General features: G+C 42.7%; 1 protein-coding gene across 3 annotated transcripts in view; it reads right to left on the reverse strand.

The window, feature by feature from the left end:
• Window positions 1-22,010, reverse strand: part of ARHGAP21 (Rho GTPase activating protein 21) — a 149,314-nt gene that overhangs the window by 45,243 nt on the left and 82,061 nt on the right. For all 3 annotated transcript variants that reach the window (XM_063127595.1, XM_063127603.1, XM_063127589.1), the window contains exons 4-6: window positions 12,686-12,778; window positions 10,190-10,268; window positions 6,342-6,396 (exon numbers count right to left, since the gene is read on the reverse strand). In XM_063127595.1, coding sequence (XP_062983665.1) covers window positions 6,342-6,396; window positions 10,190-10,268; window positions 12,686-12,778 — 227 coding nt within the window. The remainder of the gene's footprint in view (window positions 1-6,341; window positions 6,397-10,189; window positions 10,269-12,685; window positions 12,779-22,010) is intronic.

Raw genomic sequence — 22,010 nt, forward strand, 5'->3', positions numbered from 1 at the left:
CATAGAGAGGAAGGGACCAAAGCAACTGAAAGACATTCTACACTATTCATTACCAGGTATCCAGCCTCAAAAATATGGTAACTGGAAGAAGCAGGAAGAACAGATGTAGGTAGATACTAGCAGATAAGAAATAGCTGGGAATGAAAATGCTGGTCCAGACCAGGACTAAGAGGTAGATATGTTTTAAAATGAATGGATACTTGAATCTCTTAAAAAGGAAGAAACTTGCCTTGACAATCATCTGATTGCTAGGACCTGTCATCCCCTTTAGTCTACCCAAAACTTGCATAGAGAGCTTGAGGGGTATAATGGTTGGGGAAGCCTGCTCTGTAATATGAAACGCTACTTGGCACTATGGCTTCTTTTACACCAAACACTAACCAGGGTTTAGTGTTACAAAGATGAGACTGTGCAAACCTTGGGTTTCCATGATTCCATCCTCCAATGCAGCTCTAAGAAGGTATTCAGAAGCTTTCAATGCCATTGTTTTTATAAACCAGAGCTTGTTGAGAAATCCAAACCCCGACAAACTGCAGTCTGTCTTTACTATGGTGTACTAAAACATGCTTAATTTCAAACCATGGTTTATGGAGCTGGTTTGTTTAAGTAAACCACAGCTAGGATTAACAGCAGTTTAGAGTTGGTGGGGTGAGAGAATACTGCAAGCTCAAGGATCATACAGGTTTGTCCTCATAATACTAAAATATGGATTAGCATTATGTATGAACACAGCCTATGTTCACATGGAAATATCATGGATTCCTATGGGAACTCATCCTCAAAGCAATCTGAAAAGTAGTAACAATGCCTCACCTTTCGTGTATAAATTGGACCATTGTATTAAAACTATGATCCAGCAATCTGTCCACAGCAATCCAAAGTATATATTTTAATGGAATACATCACAAATGTTCATCTGCAGATGATCTAGGAAAGCAACTAACGGAAGAAGCCAGCATCTACGTCCTTTGATACTAACTATGGGCAAAACCAACAGATATGTAGCAATGGGACAGTCCATTTATTTTGATTCATATTCTTTTTAAAGTCAATAAAATGCTGGTGACTAACTTAGAACAGTACATCAGGCAGTTTCCCTTTTCCTCATTTGTCTGCAATGATTTGTATTGTTTGGCACAACATAAGTAATAGTTTCCCTACTGTTTCCATCATTAGAATCTTGTCCTGGTGAGACAGAGAAAAGCTGAAATGAGTAATAATTAGAAGTGTAGATTTTAGAAAAACTCCACAAGGATATCTACATTGCCTCAAGAGGCCAGACCAGCACCACTGCATATTGGAAATGGTACTTAGGGTCACGCTTTCCGTATTTTATTTAAAACCGCAAATGCTTAGATGTGTCCTTAAATTTGCTGAAATAAAACCTTAACTCAAAGTAACGAGTTGGATTCAGAGATGGCTATGCAGAACCCTGCTTATGCAATGGGGCTTTCCTGTGTCCCCTCATCCCTGCTATTACAGTTCCGCTTTCCCACTGCAGAAAGCCTGTTGCTGAGGACTGTGGGATGGGGCACAGTGGGCTGCAGCAGGATGGGGAAATTGGAGGGATTTTGTGGGACTGCCTTGAGCAAGCAGAAGTGCTTTTCTGGGGCCAGATCTACACCAAGCAGGATAGAACACTTTGAAAGCAGTTTGAAAACTTTATATGGCATGTGTCCTGGGCCCCAACAGTTGTCAGTGCACTTCAATACCATTATAAAGCAGTAGTGTAGATCCTGCCATAGTCACATAAAACATCTCTGAATCAAAGCCACTGTAATACAAAGGCAGCTTCCCGTTTCCTAGGCAACAAGTCTTCTGCCCCAGAAACTTCTCAGAATGTTTAAAGTAGTTTGGGTTATGGCTGGAGGAAAGCATCTAAGAGGGCAACTGGCCGGGAAAACTCTAGTGAAGGCACAGATTTGATTCATGTGTACAGCTGGCTTGCAGCCTTAGTGCCCCATAAATTTTCAGTTACAAAGAGGCAACTAGGTTCTTGCATGGCTGGCCTATGATGAAATATTTCTATTTCTTCTTAGCCTTGTTCTGGCTTGCAGCTGAGTACACGTGGTCTTCAATGATAAGCACATGGGTTGTTCTTCTGATTTCAGCGGAACTACATATGTTCAAGGGCTGAGGGACCTGCATGATCAACATCTTTTATGATCAAACGGATAGCTCATTTTTTTTATTTTCATACTAGAAAATATTTGTAAAAGGGTTTTTCTCTCGTGCTATATTTGTTATAGTCATAATACAGTGTCAATAGTGCAAAATCCTGCCCCATAGAATAGAGGGGGTGGTATGGCTTCGTTGCAGCGAAGTGGCTGTAAAAATGTTCACTGCTTTTAAATAATTAGGAGAGATGTGGATGCCAGCAATGGAAAACTAATTTAACACATTTTTAATTTAAAAGATTAATAAATAGGAAGACCATATTATAGTGCACTGCTAATGTCTGACTCTCCCCTCCCTATCTAAGGGCTAGATAAAAGCACCATTGCTTATGTCGTATAGTGGCAGTGCATTCAAATGTTAATGAAATAAATGAAAATTATGAAAAAATAAAGTTTGAATTCATTGGCCCCACGCAGACAACACGCTAAACCATGCTGCTTAACCACAAAATGGTTAACGGAATGCATTAACCTTAATACACTCCATTAACTATTTTGTGGTTAAGCAGCATGGTTTAGCGTGTTGTCTGAATGAGAACATTATAAAATGGTGCAAGGTAGTACTTGCTGACAATTCAACAGGTTGCGAGACGGAATGTCCAGGGATCACAGGGCAGACTTCTATTGTCCTGCATAGCCAGTTATGCAAAATCCACAAAAATGCTTAACATGGCTGTTGAGGAATATAGGTCACTAAATTCTATTGTTCATGATGCAAAATTTGACTTATAAAAAATAAAACTAGACATAGCCCAGCCTACAGCGATATGAAATAAAGTGATTAATTGTTGTATAATTTTACCAATGACATGTTTAGCTTACTTGTGGCAAAACTCACTATAATGAACTTCAGCCCAAACAAATGAATGATAAACAATCTCTCATGAAAACACCGCAATACCTTTATTTCAACTACACACTTTAGTTGTAAAAGAAGAGCTGGAAGACCAACTTTAGATATCAAACCCAAGAGGCAGAGTTCCCCCCCCACCCAACTGCCCCTTCTATTCACGCATTAGGTGTCTTGAGTCATTGAAACCTATATGCAGAGATCTCTACACATCGGTCATGTAGGGTTCCATCTCCTGTAGAAGTTTATACACACACAGGGTTCCCCAGCTCAGACACTGGCCGAGGCAGGGAAGGATGCACGACGACGAGGGCGGGGCCACCAGAGCAGCCCTGCTGCACTCTTCAATGCATCAACCACCCTTCACATGAGTAACTCAAAAAGGGACTACATCATTACCTTAATTCAGTTATGTTACACTGCCTCAAACTATGTAAACATATTGCATTTGTATACTGATGTGACTGGTTATGATTTATAAACAATATGTCTACATAGTCTGAGGCAGTGTAACATGATTTGTCAATAAGAATAAGAACAATAATATATACATCTATTTAAACAGATTTTTTAAATAATTGTTTGGTTTATTCCTATTTGTGGTTGGAGGGTGTCTCACCCCAGCTTTTGTCGCATAGTGAGCCCAAAGCAGCTCCAATGTGCATATGAAGTCTACATAACCAGAGGCTTCCTGTTCCCTTCAAGTATTGAGGAATGTTCTGCATACAGAATTTGTGGGCACATCGGAGACTGTCGCTCTTTCAGCGTGTTGGCTAACGGCAGCTCGTCTTCTTCTTTTCCCCTTTCAGTAGGGGTTCCACAGGGCTCGGTGCTTGGCCCGTTGTTGTTTTCTTTATACATGTTGCCCTTGGGTAATCTTATTCAATCTCATGGCCTCCAATATCATCTGTATGCCGATGATACACAATTATATCTTTCATCTCCGGATCTTTCTCCAGATGTTCACGATCGTATCTCGGCATGTCTTTCAGATATCTCAGCTTGGTTGCTTCATCGTTGTTTGAAACTTAATATGGCAAAGACTGAATTGCTTGTTTTTCCTCCTAAACCTTCTCCTCATCTCTCATTCTCTCTTACTGTCAATAATGTTACACTTACTCCAGTCAAGGAAGCTCATAGTCTTGGCTTTATATTTGATTCCTCACTCTCCTTTATTCCTCATATTGAGGCAGTAGCTAAATCCTGTCGTTTTTTCCTGTATAATATTGCCAGGATTCAATCATTTTTGTCTGTCTCTTCTGCCAAGACTCTTGTTCATGCATTGGTTATTTCTCGGTTGGACTACTGCAACCTTCTTCTCACTGGCCTTCCTTCTTCTCACATCAGTCCGTTGGTTTCTGTTCACCACTCTGCTGCTAAGATCATCTTCTCGGCTCGCCGCTCTGACCATGTTACTCCACTTCTGAAATCTCTTCATTGGCTTCCAATTCACTTCAGAATCCAATATAAACTTCTCCTGTTGACCTACAAAGCTTTTCACTGTCTAGCTCCTTCCTATCTCTCCTCTCTCATCTCACACTATTGCCCCGCTCGTGCTCTTCGCTCCTCTGATGTCATGTTTCTCCCCTGCCCAAGGGTCTCCACTTCCCTTGCTCGGCTTCGTCCATTTTCTTTGGCTGCCCCTTACGCCTGGAACGCTCTTCCAGAACATTTGAGAACTACAAGTTCAATTGCAGCTTTTAAAGCTCAGCTAAAAAAATTTCTTTTTCCTAAAGCTTTTAAAACTTGAATTGTTCTGACTTTTATACTGCCCGTTTGGTGCATTCTCTTCCCCTCCTTATTGCTTTATTATGATTTTATTAGAATGTAAGCCTATGCGGCAGGGTCTTGCTATTTATTGTTTTACTCTGTACAGCACCATGTACAATTATGGTGCTATATAAATAAATAAATAAATAAATAAATAATAGTTCAAATTAACTGATGCTATATGATTTCATATGTAAGCAGGACTATGGTTCTTGAATTACTGCTTTCCATCAGAGAGAACAAGCTAGCGCAGTGAGATACGCTCACCCAAAATAGCCAGATGCTGCTGCTGAGGGAGAGAATGGGTGAGGTGGGGCTATCATCAGCTCTCTCTTTGCTGGAAACATGGGATGAAGTAAGGGTACGGCAGGCAGAGACAGGGATATCTCCACGTATCGCTACCTACACTGGCTTCTGATAAATGGAAACCAAACAGATGGGAGGTGGGTGTGAATAACTATGTTCCCCGTTTAGAGTGTGGGCATGGCTATACAGGTCGATATCCACATGACGCACAGGGGATCCTGGAAGCAAAAAGTGATGATCCCTCCCTTTCCCCAGGATATCACCCTACCCTTCTATCCCGACTTTTTCCGCAGTCCCGGGATGATCCCAAGACTGCGGGACATGTGGCCGGTCATCCCGTTTTCGTCCCAGCTCCTCGCAACTAAATGCGAGAAGCCAGGAACCAGGCATAGAGGTCCTCAAGAGCTCCGGGCCCATCAGGGGTGGGGTGGGGGGAGCAGGACTAATTTTTTATTTAAAAAAACCTTACCTTTGCACAGGAGTGCTCTTGCGCTCTTTATCGATTAAAAAAAAACCCAAAATGGCAGGTGCGACATTCTCCCAGGACGTCGCACGCCATGTGTAGACAGAGGGTGACGATCCTGGAAGTAGGTAAGTCCGGGATCGCCCCCTCTCTGGCCCTCTACACCCATAGATGTAGACCTGCCCAGGGTCCAATGGCTCTTACTTGTACAGGTATTTTAGTAAATGCAGTGGAATGTATCTCCAACTTCCGTGTGTGTGTTACAATCTAAGAATTAATTACCTGTGAGAAAATGAAAACGTCCATCTGAAATGTTTTGCACATTAAAGAGAAACCTGCAAGGATTCCTTCAACGTAGCTTCAAAAGTTAATTTATTGCTTGAAAAATAGCTGGTGCATCCATATTTTCTGAAGATTATCATCACATATTCCAAACCCTCTTCAGCTTAGCTCAAAGTACGGCTTCACATTTTATTCAGTCGCAACCCGTTGCATTCTAAAGATTTGTGCTCTATGTGCCTGAAGCATGCAAAGAGCAGGAAAGGCCCTTATCCTTCTCTCTCCATTTTCTATTTGCTTATTTTTCCTTCTCTGTATCTATAGAACAAAAGCAACAACAAACTAAGAAGGGTGAAAATGGACATTACTATGGTAGCAGTAGAACTCTTCACAGCTCCAGCCTATTCAGAAATGCTGATTAAAGAGGCAAGCAAGCCCCTTTTGGGGTGGTTACTGAGCATCTTATTTTAGTTGCCATTTCAGAAGCATAACTTACCAGCTGAAGGATGTCTTCATCTTTTGGCATAACACTAAGTTCCAATACGCTGTCACTGTGGGGAAGGAGGAAACGTATTACTGTATGAACAAGAAAATGCCTATTACTATACTAACCAAAGAGCGGAGATTTCATTTCTAGCAAAAACATAAAGACCTAAATTGATTATCTCAGTCGTCACTCCTTTTCAGCCACCCAGCATGGAATATAAACATTTGTTTAGCTTATGTGTCTCTTTGCTAAAGCTAGATTGTCATTATTCTTTCTTCAAATCACTATCCATAAATTCATGGCTGCTTCATTTTTTAAAATTATCTACACGAAGATCATTTTCTAAGCAGAAAGAATTATATGTGGTGTAACTTGCAGCATGTGTTTTTATCACACAAGTAAATGAATCAAGTAGCAGATATGCACAAAAGTCTGTCCCATCCATGTACTCATTGGAAGACGCGGAGGGAGACATGGAGATTGATATCGATGTAGATTATTTTTATGTGCGGAGTAAACGGCTAATGGATACAGATTCAAAAATATTTTTGAAACAGACTGTACTACCCACAAATTAAAACACTCAATATACATTCTGTGTGTATGCTGTGCAAAGTGAGTTATAGCATCAGAATATTACTTGTCATTCCTGCATATTCTCACATCGTCCACACAAAAGTGACTAGAAGCCTGAACACAAGGAAGATTATTAGACTAGACATTGTGCCAATGTGGAAGAGCCAATAAGGGTTTTACACAGCGTTGTGATGCAAGCTTTATCATCATCTTAAGTTTTCTTCCCTACAGAATTGGCCCTACCCTTAGGCAGAGTGAGGCTACTGCCTCAGAGGGCAAAATGCAGGAGCCCAGGACAACAGCTCCTTGGTATTCTGTCCAAGTTCCCTAGGGCCACCTGCTCTGCATCTCCCAGGCTAGCATGTCTCCTTCAGCGCGGCCATGATGGTGGCAGCTGTCTTGCTCCCGTTGTGGAATTAAGATTCAACTGCCAGTCTGGGGGGATTCTATAGATGGAATGAGGGTTGGGGGGGGGAGTGCATGGAAGTACCTTGGGCCGGCCAGCCCTACTTATCCCATCCACATTACAAACACAGTAGGTACGTATGTGCCAGCTACAGATTTTATCAGTGCAACTTTCTCAAAATCAAAAACATTCTAAGGCCATGGCTAGATGGGGTGATATCCCGGGGATCGCCCTGGGATCATCCCTGTGCGTCCACATGACACACAGGGGATCCCGGAGGCAGGAAGGGAAGATCCTTCCATTTCCCCGGGATATCGCCCTACCCTTCTATCCCGACTTTTCCCATGGTCTCGAGCTGATCGCGAGACCGCGGGCCGTGTGGCATGCTGTCCCAGTTTCGGCCCAGCTCCTAGCGAGTAACTGCGAGGAGCTGGCAACCGGGCATGGGCCACGGAACTCCTCAGGGTGGGGGAAGCGGAAGGTTTTTTAAAAACATTAACAACAACAACAACAACTTACCTTTTGCGCACGAGCGCTCATGCACTCATTTCCAGAAAAAAATGGCGGGCGCGACGTCCTCTTCATTCCTGGACATCACGCGCCGCATATAAACTGAGGGGGTGGATCTCGCGAGCAGAATACTGCGAGATCCTCCCCCCTCCCTCCCAGAAAGCCGGGAGGTCAAGACATGCCCTAAGATTTAACATTACCAAGAAGGCAGCCATTAAAACAAACAAACAAAAATCCCAAATTAGGTTTGCCCCCTGCAATGTTTAATCTAAAAAAGTTGAACTTAAAACCATGGAAATGAAGTTCACTGCACTAGCATTTTATGGCTGTCCGTTTTCGACGGTTCATAGCGTAATACCAACAGATGCCAAATCTTTATGGAAATTTTATAATCCATTTTCTTAACACTAATAAAAAAAAATCAAGCGTTCTCAACATATAATATGCTCAAATGAAATGTCACCCACAGAATAGAAGTGACAGATTGAGTAACGTGAGGTGCAGTCCCACGGATTCTTAGTTTGCTATCTGGAGCAGTGATCAAACACATAACCTAATTTGAGTTTCACATCTGCTGCTCAGTCAAAACTGGCTCACTGTCAAAGAAGATTGAACAAAAGAGCACACTCTGACACAATACACAGCAGAGCAGAGCTATGGGACAGTCTTTGGAAGAAGTGGAAACAGAGGTATTTTCTGTTTCTAAAAGATCCTCTTTTTTGGTAGTCTATTTTTCAACTCTGTTTTTCTAAAAAGAAAAAAAGTCTTGAATAAATGACTCAGTATATTGTATCTTGATGTGTTTAGAACAGGATTATGCAGCACATACCTTGTGGGCTACATGTGGCCCCTGCAACCTTAAGGTGTGGCCCCTGCTGCCCAGCAGAAATTCGTAACAGAGTCAAAAAGGCTGGCGGTTTGCAACCAAATTTTGGTGGCAAATTGCTATAGAGGGTTCAAGCTGAATTTCTCCTGCAGTTGGCTGTTGCTGAAATGCCAATTTCTTTTGCTTCCAAATTTGGCAGTGCGGCAGCAGCAGGAGTGCAGCCTGCAGGGGCTGGGTGTGTGTGTGTGTGTGTGTGTGTGTGTGTGTGTGTGTGTTGAAAATGGCCGTTGGATTCCCCCTGATTTAGTTGCCCAGGCCTGACTTAGAAGATGCATAAAGAACCAAGAATGCACTAAAAGGTAACAAAAGTGGAGATTGCTTCAGAAACAATCAAGCACTTATTGTTGTTAATAGTTTAGAGAATTAGCAGTGGCCTAATTCTCACAAACAGCAGATGGGGAGGTATACCTGTGTCGGAGTCGTATTTGAGGACATGAGATTTTTTTAAGATTGCTGCACATAGGATACTATGGCCCTTTCTACAACTAAGGGTTATCCCAGGAAAATGGAGGGATCGTCCCTGCCTGCTCCCGGGATCCCCTGTGTGTCATTTGGATGCTCAGGGACGATCCCTGGGAAAAAGGCAGGTGTAGAAATGGCCTAACATTCAGGGATGAGGGTTCTTCCTAAACGCTAGTTTTTACTAAATATATGATATGTGCATCAAATTATTTATTCATTTATTTTGCATGGAGGAGCCCTCAACTGCAGTTTGCAGTGGTACACTCTAGCACAGGTTTACCTTTTCCTCTGCTGTTTGTGAGAACTAGAGCCTAATCTACACCAAGCAGAATGTTGCACTATGAAAGCAGTATGAAAGTGGTATATAAAAGGCAGGAGCCACACTACTGCTTTATAGCGGTACTGAAGTGCACTGACAGCTTTTGGGGCCCATTGACACAGACCATATACCACTTTCATACTGCTTTCATAGTGCTATATCCTGCTTGGTGTAGATTAGGCCTAGGGCTAAGAAGAATCAGGCTTTACAATCTCTTTCTTGGAAATTTGAATGGGCTAAGTCAAGGGTGGGAAACCTGTGGCCCTCCAGTTGTTGAACTACAACTCCCAACATCCTTGCCCATTGGCAATGCTGGCTGGAGACGATGGGACTTAAGAGTCCAACAATATCTGGAAGCCACTGGTTCCCCACTCTGGGCTAAATGATCAGATAATTGAAATCTGAAGGAAACCTGTGGATTAAAAACTCAAGTCTATGGTGAATCAAAATTCACTTTGGAGCCCTTTACATTTCAATGTGTTATTAATAAAGAAAGAAGCATAGCCTGGATGAACTGGTGTGATCTGTAAGGGGCTGTTAGTTAGATGAGTCCTCAACTGGGAAAAGGGTTGAGCTGTATCTGCCTGTGATTCTGTTGGGGCTCATTAGAATAATACACACACAAAATTACAAACCAGTCACCTCTTTCAAGAGTCACTTTACGTGAGTTTAAATTGTACAATTCATAAATATCTTACCTGTTCTGAATTAAGGCGATTACTTGCGAATATGTCTTCCCTATAACACTTTCCCCATTCACTTTTATAATTCTGTCACCTACAGAAAGAAAAAACACAAAACGGTAAAATAACCAGATCATCATTTTCTTGACTCAGGGCATCTTAGGCCTTAGCTAGACCTAAGGTTTATCCCAGGATCGTCCCAGGGTCATCCCTGCTCATGTAAATGACACACAGGATATCTCGGGAGCAGACAGGGACGACCCTGGGATGACCCCGGGATAAACCTTAGGTCTAGCTAAGGCCTTAGAGCTGGTTTAAGTACTTTAAAGAAAAAAGAAGAAGAAAACTTTCCCCACATCTACTGTAATATGAGAAGTGGCGCTCAGAGACATCCCTATGGAGAAGATCTTCATCAAGGGTGCAGAACCTCAGGCCTGGGGAGCAAATCCGTCCGTCTGGGGACTTCTAGAAGGCCATGCCCCCTTCCCCTGGCCTTTCTCCTAAACACCAATCATTTGGTAGTTCCCTGGCTTTTGTGCAATTCTGAAAGCTTGAAGTGCCTCTCCTAAGGTTCAGTTACTGGCTGTGACTAAAACCTGTTAGGTGGGGTGGGGTAGATTGGGGAGGGGTTGGTCCCAAACTTTTTGCCTTCGGCCCTGCCCACCACTGGAATGTGGCTACAAGAGCTTCTCTGAATTGGAATTTGACCCTCAGGATGGTAAGAGTTTCCGCACTCCTGATCTACCGGTTTGGGAGTCAGTTAGTGCTCCTAAGCTTCAATGGGTGCATAATCCGCAAGCACCACGTTGCAAAAGGAATAGAGAAAGCAGAAATGCATGAAGCTCTTCTTGTCTCTTCCTAACAATGTTTCAAAACTGATAACGTTTCTTTTTATAAGACCAACCATTAAAAAACACCAAATAATCCAAGTCTTTGCAATGGAACTCATTGAAAAGCTGGATGGTTTTGAATCCCAGCCAAGCAAACAACATTCCCTTCCCTCACAGGAATACACACTCTGGCTCGGTTTGGACGACACGTTAATCAATGGTGGTTTTAGAATTCACCGTGGAGTTTTTACACCAGCATTGAGAAATGTGTCATCTGGCGGGAAAACTCCATGCAACGATGGGTTTTTATTTTGGAAAACACTCCATGCAGAATATCAACACTGGGCAGAGGAGAGTTCCTGCACAACCGTTGTGTTACATGTCATGTGGCAGGCTCCATGGATGATTCCCTGTGCTTACAGAGTCGTGAGGCAAAGGGGGCAGAAACTGCTGCCACTCTTCCCCAGAGCGCCTCTATTGGCTTGGGAAATAATCCCATCCCGGAAAGTGCTTGGGCAGCCGGCAATCATGTCATCCCTTGGTGGGGTGGCACGTTATCGGGGGCTCCCCACATGCTTCCCGGGACAGGCACATACTGTCCCCGGATGGGGAGCCACCAATCGTGGCACCCAACATGTTCCCAGGGATGAGCATGTCCCTTCCCCCCTCCCCCACGATCATCTGAAGATCGGCTTGAGGAGACGGAAGGAGTTCGAGCCAATCTCCAAATATTTCACAGGGCAGGGGGCGAAGGATGTCTCCCACGGCCTGACATATAACATCAAACCGCGGGAGAAATCCATCTGCCGATATCGAGGTGAGGGCACAAGGATCTGTCTGCAGCTGTCATGAGCAGGACAGATATTTTCACGTCCCATCCCCATTTGCCAGAAGAGAAGGGGAATTGGATACACAACCATCTCTCCTGCTGTTGCAAAGGATTCCCCTCCTTTTCTGTCAGGGCCATGGCAAAAGGGAAGGAGGCAGCATTGCTATAGCCGCCCACTTCCCTGTTGCTATGGCACTGATGGGAAAGGGCGCATCAGTGCCAAGCAACGTCATCCCTGTTTGTTTCCACCTGCAGCCACCGCAGAAGCAAGAGTCTGCGGAACGGTCTCCTCACATGGCAGGGCAAGAGATCCATCCGCTAGCGAAGGATGCATCAGCAACATCCCCATCGCCTGTCCCTGCACAGCTGCTGCAGCGAGAACTGGCGGCCGCATCGCCTCCAATGACAGGGGAGGTGATGCGCCCGCTAGAACAAAGGCGCATGGATTCCACCCCTTGTCAGGAGGTGGGATTCCTCCGCCGCCACTTCTTTCTCCAGCAACGGCCACTGCACCATCACTGGACAAAGCAGCAGCAGCAGCAGAGGAATCCCACCTCCTGACATCTCCACACACTGCGTCTCTCCCCTCCTCCACGCTCCAATAGGTAAACAGAAACCAGCAGAGGGCTGGGGAGAGATGACTACTCAATACAGTATGAATACTCTACTGCATGGAGCACTACTTCCGTATCGCCCAAGTGAGACACACAAATAGCCATCCGTGGAGTGGATTATTCACACTCATGGACTGAACGCAGCCTCTAACAGCTGTGTCCCTTGAGCAGTTGGAACATTCATGACATCACACCAGCCCAGAGTTTTCACGACCATATATAGATAATGAGAAAGCACCTGTGCATAATCCAGCTTCAAAAGCAGGCCCTCCTTCTTTAACCTGTTTAACAAATATTGTATCCATCGGCTCCAGTTTGTTTCGTGGCTTCCCTAAAAGAAAAGTTACACATTAATTTTGACAGTCATTACTAAGTAGAAACTTAGGATTTCAACTGTTAATTATATCACATTCATCTTGATATTAAATATTAGGATCCAAATAATTTTATTCCATCTGGCAGCCAGCATTAACATCTGCTTTGTTTAATCTAAGAGAACATGAAATGTTTTATAGATACATAGAAAATTGTCTCCATAAAATGCATTGGTATAGCTACAGCATGAGAAAGATGTCTTCTTGTTGTTTTTACTTTATTTTTCACAAAATCTATATTCTGCTTACTCCCATTTTTCATGGACATTCAATAACTGCCCTCCTTTTCCATACTTGTTTCACTCATTAGTGCAATGTTTTATGAAACTACTTAGAGAATCCATAATTACATCCATAACAAGAGTCAAGTTTCCTGAAATTCCCTAAACTTTATAGACTGCAATGTCATCCTGAAATTATTACATCATAATTTTCCTTTGCAGTGTTTCCATCAAAACTAATCTGAAGAGGTTTTAAATCTTTGCACCTCACAGCCCACAGGGCCAATATGCAAGAATGCCCACAAAGATTTGGTCTCAGAAGTCTACTTAAGGGTTGGGCAACTTGTGGCCCTGTAGATGTTTTGGCCCGCAACTCTCATTGGCCTTGCCAGCATAGCAAATAGAGAGGGGACATGGGGGTTGTGGCCCTCCAGATGTTTTGGCCTACAGGTTGCCCATCTCTGGCCTATTTGTTTCCAGTGGTGTCCCTCCACTGACAGAAGGCTCTTTGATCCTGCGGAACAGGGAGGGAGGTGTTTTTCTCCAATTCATTCTCCACCTGCGCTACAGTGCTTCATCCCGCAGTGTTCTGAAGGATCCTCCAGCCCTCCGGAGCAGAGTTAGAAGAGACCCTGGAAGGCTGCAGGGGGAAGGGGAGGAATGTGGATTGAAAGCTGCTAGTACCTGGTTTAAATCTCACCTCACTATGTGGCCTTCAGCAAGCAGCTACTTTTCAAGCCTCAGGTCCTCATGTGGAGATAATACTGCCTTAGCTTACACGGTTATAAAGAGTACTGAGATAACATATGTGAAATGCTTTGAACTCTTCAAAAGTGCTAGAGAGTGCTAAGTATTATTAAGTGTTAGTATAGTATTCCTGGCCAGTGATATAGGACAGAAAATTTTCCATGGAAATTTCTCCAGTGCTTTATAATTTCCATTTAATAAGTTCCTTAGTAACAATGAATGGATGTGAATTGCAAATACAAAACTAGGCAGGCTTGGCAGTTTCTGCATATCAAGCACAGTTCCTTGGGTTGCTAACACTTATTAGTGTATCAACAGTTTTCAGCACCTTTGTTTCTTTCTTAAATTTAAATAGTGTAAGGAAAGTACATGCTATTTGGCAAGTATTCCAATAACAATGTCTACATAATACATTGCGAGCGGAGACACGGACTCCAGAACTTGGATTAAACTAGGGCCTATTTATTTGAATAACATGGCTAGTTCTCCCCTCCCTGGATCAGCATGTGAAAGTGTGGGAATCGATGTGTCCTTTCTCAGGCCACTTGCCTGACTTTCTGGGCGAGCACTCTCCAAAGCCAGGAGTCAGGTAAAAACACAGCTCCTTTCTTACAGGCTACTCTGCAAGTGTGGGGAGACCGCTTCACTTCACCCCCTCCCTGTGCCTCACAGCTCAGGGTAGGTGAGGCAGGAGGGTCTCCAAAGGCAAACCATATCCTGACATGGGAGCCTCACAGTTCCCTAGGGGCAGGTCCTCCAGATATGCCAATCACCAAAAAGGTGCCATAGTGCTCACCATCCCTATTTTGATATTGCCAATTCCCACACATCACTGAAACCAATCCACCTATTTATACACGCTACACCTTAGCAATTCCAGTATGAAGTAGGCAAAACCTTTAAGGGAGGAAAATTCCTTCTCAGCCCTAGTATGGGCTAATCCCATACTAGATTAAGGGAGGGAGGGTGGGAGCTGAGGTGAAAGAGGCTGGCATCCGGGCAGGCGGGCGGGCTTTTATAGTCCCAGCCCCTCCCTATCTTCAAAGGCACACGTGCCAATGCACGTGAGGTGCCTTCATTCCTCTCCTTCCCACTGGCAATGTCCGCCTCCATCCAAGCCATTCCGGCTGGGCGGATATCGGGCATATTTAAATCATATTGTGTGCTTTCATTTTTTCCCTTTAAAATATTTAAGGTCAAACACTTCTGGTGTGTTGGTACAAAAAATTAACACACATACTTTTTTTAGCTTTGAAGTTTACTAACTACAAGCAAAATACACATGCTAAATTAAACCACTCCCTAGGGCATCCTTGTGAACTGAAAAATTTCCAAAAAATTCCAATTCAACAGTTTCCAAAAGAACCCACACTATGACACCTGGATGCATTTATTAATACATGTTTTGTGAGAAAATACAACATTTCGGGTTAGAACATACTGTACAGAAAGATGAATGCCAAAATTATACTACAACCCTGCCTTTTATGTTTTCACCCCACTTAAAAAAAAAATGAACCAGTGAGAAAGAATAATGCACAACGGCACAACAGAATAAAAAGCAAGGCAAATCTTTCATGATGTTCTTTGGGAGAAATACAAGAAGGGACAAAGAGCCAGCCTCTCTATTCAGAGGTTAACCTCTTAAAGATTATACTAAATATAGTATAAACTCTCCTCTGCTGCTCAAATCTCCAGGTGCAAGCATGGACAATACGTATTGTTTCAAATTAAGATTATACCCTCGTTTCACTGGATATAATTGCAGCACAACCCTATACAGGTCTACTCATTTATGATTTTTGTTTTCAATGGGTCTTCCTCCCAGGGAAGTGTGTATAAGACTGCAGACTTAGTCATATGATTGCATTTGGCTGGATTACTGCTCTTTGAGCCCTGCAAACCACACTAGACAAAAAAATTCTGAACACATTTAACCCAAACTAACTTTTCCAAGAACTTCAATAAGAGAAATGTACATATTAATAAAATAACCTGCCAAACTCTGCCACTCTGTACTCTCCCTCAGTTACTTCAGCATTGGGGAGAACATGTATCTCCAGGACAATGACATGGTCATGGGTACTCACATGCTCCACAGTATGCCTTCTTCATAGAGTCATAGAATAGTAGAGTTGGAAGGGGCCTATAAGGTCATCGAGTCCAGCCCCCTCCTCATTGCAGGAATCTACCTTAAAGCGTACCTGACAGATGGCTGTCCACCTGCCTCTTGAAGGCCTCTAGTGTGGGAGAGCCCACAGCCTCCCTAGACAATTGGTTCCATTATCATACTGCTCTAAAAGTCAGGAAATGTTTTCCTGATGTCCAGCCAGAATCTGGCTTCCTGTAACTTGAGCCCATTATTCTGTGTCCTGCACTCTGGGGTAATTAAGAAGAGATCCTGGCCCACTGTGCGACAACATTTCAAGTATTTGAAGAGTGCTATCATGTCTCCCCTCAGTCTTCTCTTCTCCAGACTAAACATGCCCAGTTCTTTCAGTCTCTCCTCATTGGGCTTTGTTTCCAGAGCCCTGATCATCCCCGTTGCCTTCCTCTGAACATGCTCCAGCTTGTCTGCATCCATCTTGAAGTGCCCAGAACTGGACACAATACTCAAGATGAGACTTAACCAGTGCTGAATAGAGGGGAACCAGTACCTCGTGTGATTTGGAAGCTATACTTCTATTAATGCAGCCCAAAATAGTATTTGCTTTCTTTTGCAGCCATGTCACGGTTCATATTCAGCTTGTGATTTAGAACAATTCCAAGATCCTTCTCATTTGTAGTATTTCTGAGCCAAGTATCCCCCATCTTGTAACTGTGCATTTGGTTTCTATTTCCTAGATGTACAACTTGGCATTTATCCCTATTAAATTTCATTCTGTTGTTTTCAGCTCAGCACTCCAGCCTATCAAGATCACTATGAAGTTTGTTTCTGTCTTCCAGGGTATTAGCTATCCCACCCAATTTTATGTCATCTGCAAATTTGATAAGCGTTCCCTTCACCTCCTTGTCTAAATCATTAATAAAAATGTTGAAGAGCACTGGGCCCAGGACTGAGCCCTGCAGTACCCCACTCGTTCCCTCCCCCCAGTTTGAAAAAGTACCATTGATAAGCACTCTTTGAGTCCGATTATGTAGCCAACTGTGGATCCACCTAGCAAGTTGTTCCATTTAGCCCACTTTTAGCTAGCTTGTTAATCAGAATATCATGGGGCACTTTGTCAAAAGCTTTGCTGAAGTCAAGATATATCATATACACAGCATTCCCACACTCCACAAGGGAGGTTATCCTATCAAAAAATGAGATCAGATTAGTCTGGAAGGATTTGTTCTTGACAAATCCATGCTGGCTTCTAGTAATCACTGCATTGTTTTCAAGGTGCTTACAGACTGACTTTTTCATAATCTGCTTCCAAAATTTTTCCAGGAATGGATGTCAGACTGACTGGTCTGTAGTTCCCAGGTTCCTCCTTTTTGCCCTTTTTGAAGATAGGGACAACGTTAGCCCTCCTCCAGTCGTCCAGCACCTCACCTGTCTTCCATGATTTCACAAAGATAATAGACAGTGGTTCTGAGAGTTCTTCCGCCAGCTACTTTATTACTCTAGGATGCAGCTCATCAGGCCCTGGAGATTTGAACTCGTTCAAAGAAATCAGGTGTTCCTTGGCCATTTGTTTATCAATCTCAAACTGCAATCCTGCCACTTCAGCTTGTACTTCACTTTTTCCAGGGGGGTCATAGACCCACTGTTTGGAGAAGCCTGAGCCAAAGTAGGAATTGAGCACTTCGGCCTTTTCTTTGTCATCTGTTATCAATTTGCCATCCTCATTAAGCAGTTGAACCACCATTTCTTTCCTCTGTCTTTTACTATTCACGTATTTGAAGAAAGCCTTTTTATTGCTTTTAGCATCCCTCTCTAGTCTCAGCTCATTTTCAGCTTTAGCCTTCCTGATGCCATTTTGACACTTCTGTGCTACCTGTCTGTACTCTTCTTTTGTGGCCTGGCCTTCCTTCCACTTCCTCTATGTATCCTTCCTTTTTTTCCCCAGGTCATCTCTAAGCTTTTTGTGAACCCACATTGGTTTCTTCAGTTGTCTTCTATCTTTTTTCATGGCTGATTTAGAACAATGCTTTCTCAACTCCTGTTCCCAAAAGCTTCTCCTCTACCTGAGGTGCATTCATAGGCAGGAGGCAGCACAGAAGTTCCATCACAGTTTCAATAACTTTGATCCCACCATCAACCTGGGCCAAGACCAATCTATGCAACAGGTTCATTTTCTGGACACCACTGTGCATCTACATAAGTGAAGCACCACTTTCTATCAGAAACTCAATGAGAACTAAGCATAGTTAAATCCCTCAGGTTCTACTCAGAAGACACCACAAAATCTACAGCCAAGCCCTATAATACAATGCATCTGTTCAGACCTGTTAGATCAAGGTTCACAACGTAAGAATTTACATCAGGCATTTATTTTGACTACAATATCCACCCAAAAAGTGAATAAAGAGATTATCAAGGCCAGACTGGTACCCAGGAATAATTTACTACGTGACAGACAAAGAAGAGAAAACAACAGAACCCCATTTTTGTCACCCATGGCTCACAACTAAAACTACTCAAACATATCATAAGTAATCTTACAGCCCATCCTGGCCAGTGACACTACCTTTTCACAGTTATCAGGTCATAGGCCTCTACTTGCTTACAGACAACCCATCTAAAATAGGTACTCTCCAGCAACAACAGACCACATAATAGATGTATGAACACAGGAAACAGACTCAGATGCCAACCCTATGCCTATGTCTACTCTGCCAACACTATTACAAGACCTAAGAATGTATTCAGGGGTTTATTCACCTGCTCATCTCCCAATGCGACATATGTCGTCATCTGCCAGCAAGCTGTTTTATGCATTCTACGCAGGACAAACAAGCCAGTCTCAACCCAAAAGAATAAATGGGCATAGATTAAAATTGGAAATACTGAAAACCTATTGGTGAAACAGAACTTCAGAGGGAGACCACAATGTGAAACCACTACATTACAGCTCATCAAAAGATTCAAATTCTATCAGCTGTGGCTTGACGAGTGATTTTTTTTTTTATCACACTAAATGTGTTGATTAGCTTCCTAATTCCAAGGTGTCTATGTTATTACCAAAAATGGTTTTGTAAACGGCAACTGTTAATAACATAATTATCACAGTCTGTACTTTCCCTCTGACCTCACTGTTTATAATCTCTCCACTCCAACCATATACCTGTAGGCTACATGTATTATGGGAATACACTTCATGCTTCTGATGAAATAGACTGTAATCCACAAAATCTTATGCCAGTTTTTAAGGTTTTCACAATAGTGACAGTGAATTTAATAGCTTGATTAAGTATTGTATGAATTACGTTCTTCTATCTCCATGTATTATTATTATTATTATTATTATTATTATTATTATTATTATTCTCCATGTTAGACATTATAAGAAAAGGAATCGAGAATAAAACAGCCAGTATCATACTGCCCTTATACAAATCTATGGTGCCACCACACTTAGAATACTGTATACAGTTCTTGTCACCACACCTAAAAAAGGATATTATAGAGCTGGAAAAAGTGCAGAAAAAGGAAACTAAAGTGATTAAGGGGCTAGAGCATCTTTCCTATGAGGGAAGGTTATATCAACTGGGATTGTTTAGCATGGAAAAAAGGAGGCTAAGGAGAGACATGACAGAGGTGTACAAAATTATGCACGGTATGGAGAATGTGGATAGGGAGACATTTTTCTCCCTCTCTCAAAATACTAGAAACCGGGGTCATCCCATGAAGCTGATTGGTGGGAGATCCAGGACAATAAAAGATAGTACTTCTTCACACAGCGCATAGTTAAATTATGAAACTCATTACCACAAGATGTAGTGATAGCCACGAATTTGGATGGCTTTTAAAGGGGATGGATAAATTCCTGGAGGCAAAGGCTATCAATGGCTACTAGCCCTGATGGTTGTGTGCTATCACCAGTATTCGAGGCAGTAAGCCTGTGTGCACCAGTTGCTGGGGAACATGGGTGGGAGGGTGCTGTTGCACCATGTCCTGCTGTTCATCCCTGGCAGATGGCTGGTTGGTCACTGTGTGAACAGAGTGCTGGACTAGATGGACCCTTGGTCTGATCCAGCATGACACTTAAGTTCTTATCTGTCCTGAGTTCGTTGTTAATTAATTTTATTGGATGACCCCAAGTTCTAGTATTATGAAAGGGAGAAAAATCATCAATTTTTCCCACATTGTGCGTAATGTATAGGCCAATATATGTCAGCAACTGTGAATATCTTCTCAACAGGTGAATTACTGGACAGAGAAAAACAGTTTAACATTTACTTACAGAAAGGGGGGAAATGTGAATGTCAGTATTTGGTTTCTCTGTTACTTTACAGCACATTTACTTAGGATATGGAAATCCAGAACAAGGAACAACAATGTAAGCGGAGGAATTGACTCATAAACAAGATCGGGGTAAGATTAAAAATCTGCAATTCAATTTTGTTTATTTCCAAATTAATCTATGGAAGGTATATACCATCTACAAATGTCCAAAATACCACCTTTTCATGAAGAATCATGCAATAATGCTCACTAATTAGATTATACTGGCTTAACATTCCTATTGCTTCAAAAAAGCCCATTAAACAAAAGCAAAAATGTTCCTTTTTCAGTTAACTTCATTGAAAAACACAAAGATCCAATTTCACAAAGGGTAATTTATACAGCAAATATGCAATTCAAGTTCCAACAGCAAATGTTATAATGCCCTTAAATGGTGTGTTTCTATAGTTCTCAGTGGGCAAAAAGAAAATCAAAACTTGCATAAAAGCATTGTCAAACTCTGCCAGGAAGTCTGCTGGACTTCTTAACCCAAAGCTATATACTAGAGAGGAGTATATAGTGTGGAGTAGATGAATAATGGGGACATGAATTAATCCTAAAAATAAGAAAAGACTGGGGTCTGGCAAGGGGCAAGATGCTCACAGGCAATGCAGAAATATAGAGGTTACAGTATGTGACATTCTGGCCAACAGAAACGCAGTCCAGAGAAATCTGAAGTTTTACAGATTTTATGTTCTTTATAACATAAAACAGCCCTACTGGATCAGGCCAAAAGCCTAGTATTCCGTTCCCACGGAGGCCAGTGAGATGTCTATGGGAAGCCGACAAGCAGAACATGAGCACAACAGCATCCACACGTGCACACACACAACTCATGTTTCCCAGCAACTGGTATTCAGAGACATACTGCCTCTGATATTGGAGGTAATATATAGCGAACTTAACTACTAACCATTGATAACCTCCATGAATTTGTCTAATCCTCTTAGAAGACAATCAATGGCATACGGATTGTGTAACAAATTAGCAATTCATTTTTAATCAGCACATATCCAAAATGCCCTTGATTAGTTTAATCTTGATGGTAAGCTAAAAGCTGATCTGGTCAACTTAATGGAGACAAAGCACTATTTTGATATAGATGTGCTGTACTAGAAATCACCCATGCATATGTGTACTTCGTGGTTTTTTTATAAAACCAAATACTAAGTCAAGGAATATTCTACATCCAGAGTAAATTGCACTAAGGCCTTAGCTAGATGGGGCGAAACCCCGGGGTGATCCTGTGAGTTCACATGATGCACAGGGGTCCTGGGATCAGGGAGGGGTGATCCCTCCCTTGTCCCGGGATCTCACCCTACACTTTGGGCCCACTTTTCCCTCTGTTTTGGGCTGAACCTGAGACCGCGGAACGTGTGTGCAGGAGTTTGTCCCAGTTCCTCACAGTTCCTCACGAGGAGCCGGGACTTTCACCCATCGGGGGGGAGCGGGGATTTTTTTTAAAATAAAAAAACCTTACCTTTTGCGCATGAGCGCTCATGCGCATCTTCTGTTTCATTTAAAAAAAACCAAAATGGCGGGCGCAACATCCTCTCCTTCCGAGGCCATCGCACGCCGCATGTAAACAGAGGGGGGATCTCGCGATAAAAACATTGCGAGATCTTCACTCCTCCATCGCGCAATAACAGGTAGGTCTAACTGAGGCTAAGTGATTTTCCATTGTTTCCTTACTTAACTGAGGGTGTTAGGCCATTTTTTAAAATAATGCACAATAGCCAACAAAGACTGAAAGGAGGATACGCAGACTGATTCGGGCATCAGATAGCAGTT

The sequence above is a fragment of the Elgaria multicarinata genome, chromosome 1 (assembly GCF_023053635.1).
Source record: "Elgaria multicarinata webbii isolate HBS135686 ecotype San Diego chromosome 1, rElgMul1.1.pri, whole genome shotgun sequence".
In the NCBI taxonomy this organism is placed as follows: Eukaryota; Metazoa; Chordata; class Lepidosauria; order Squamata; family Anguidae; genus Elgaria; species Elgaria multicarinata.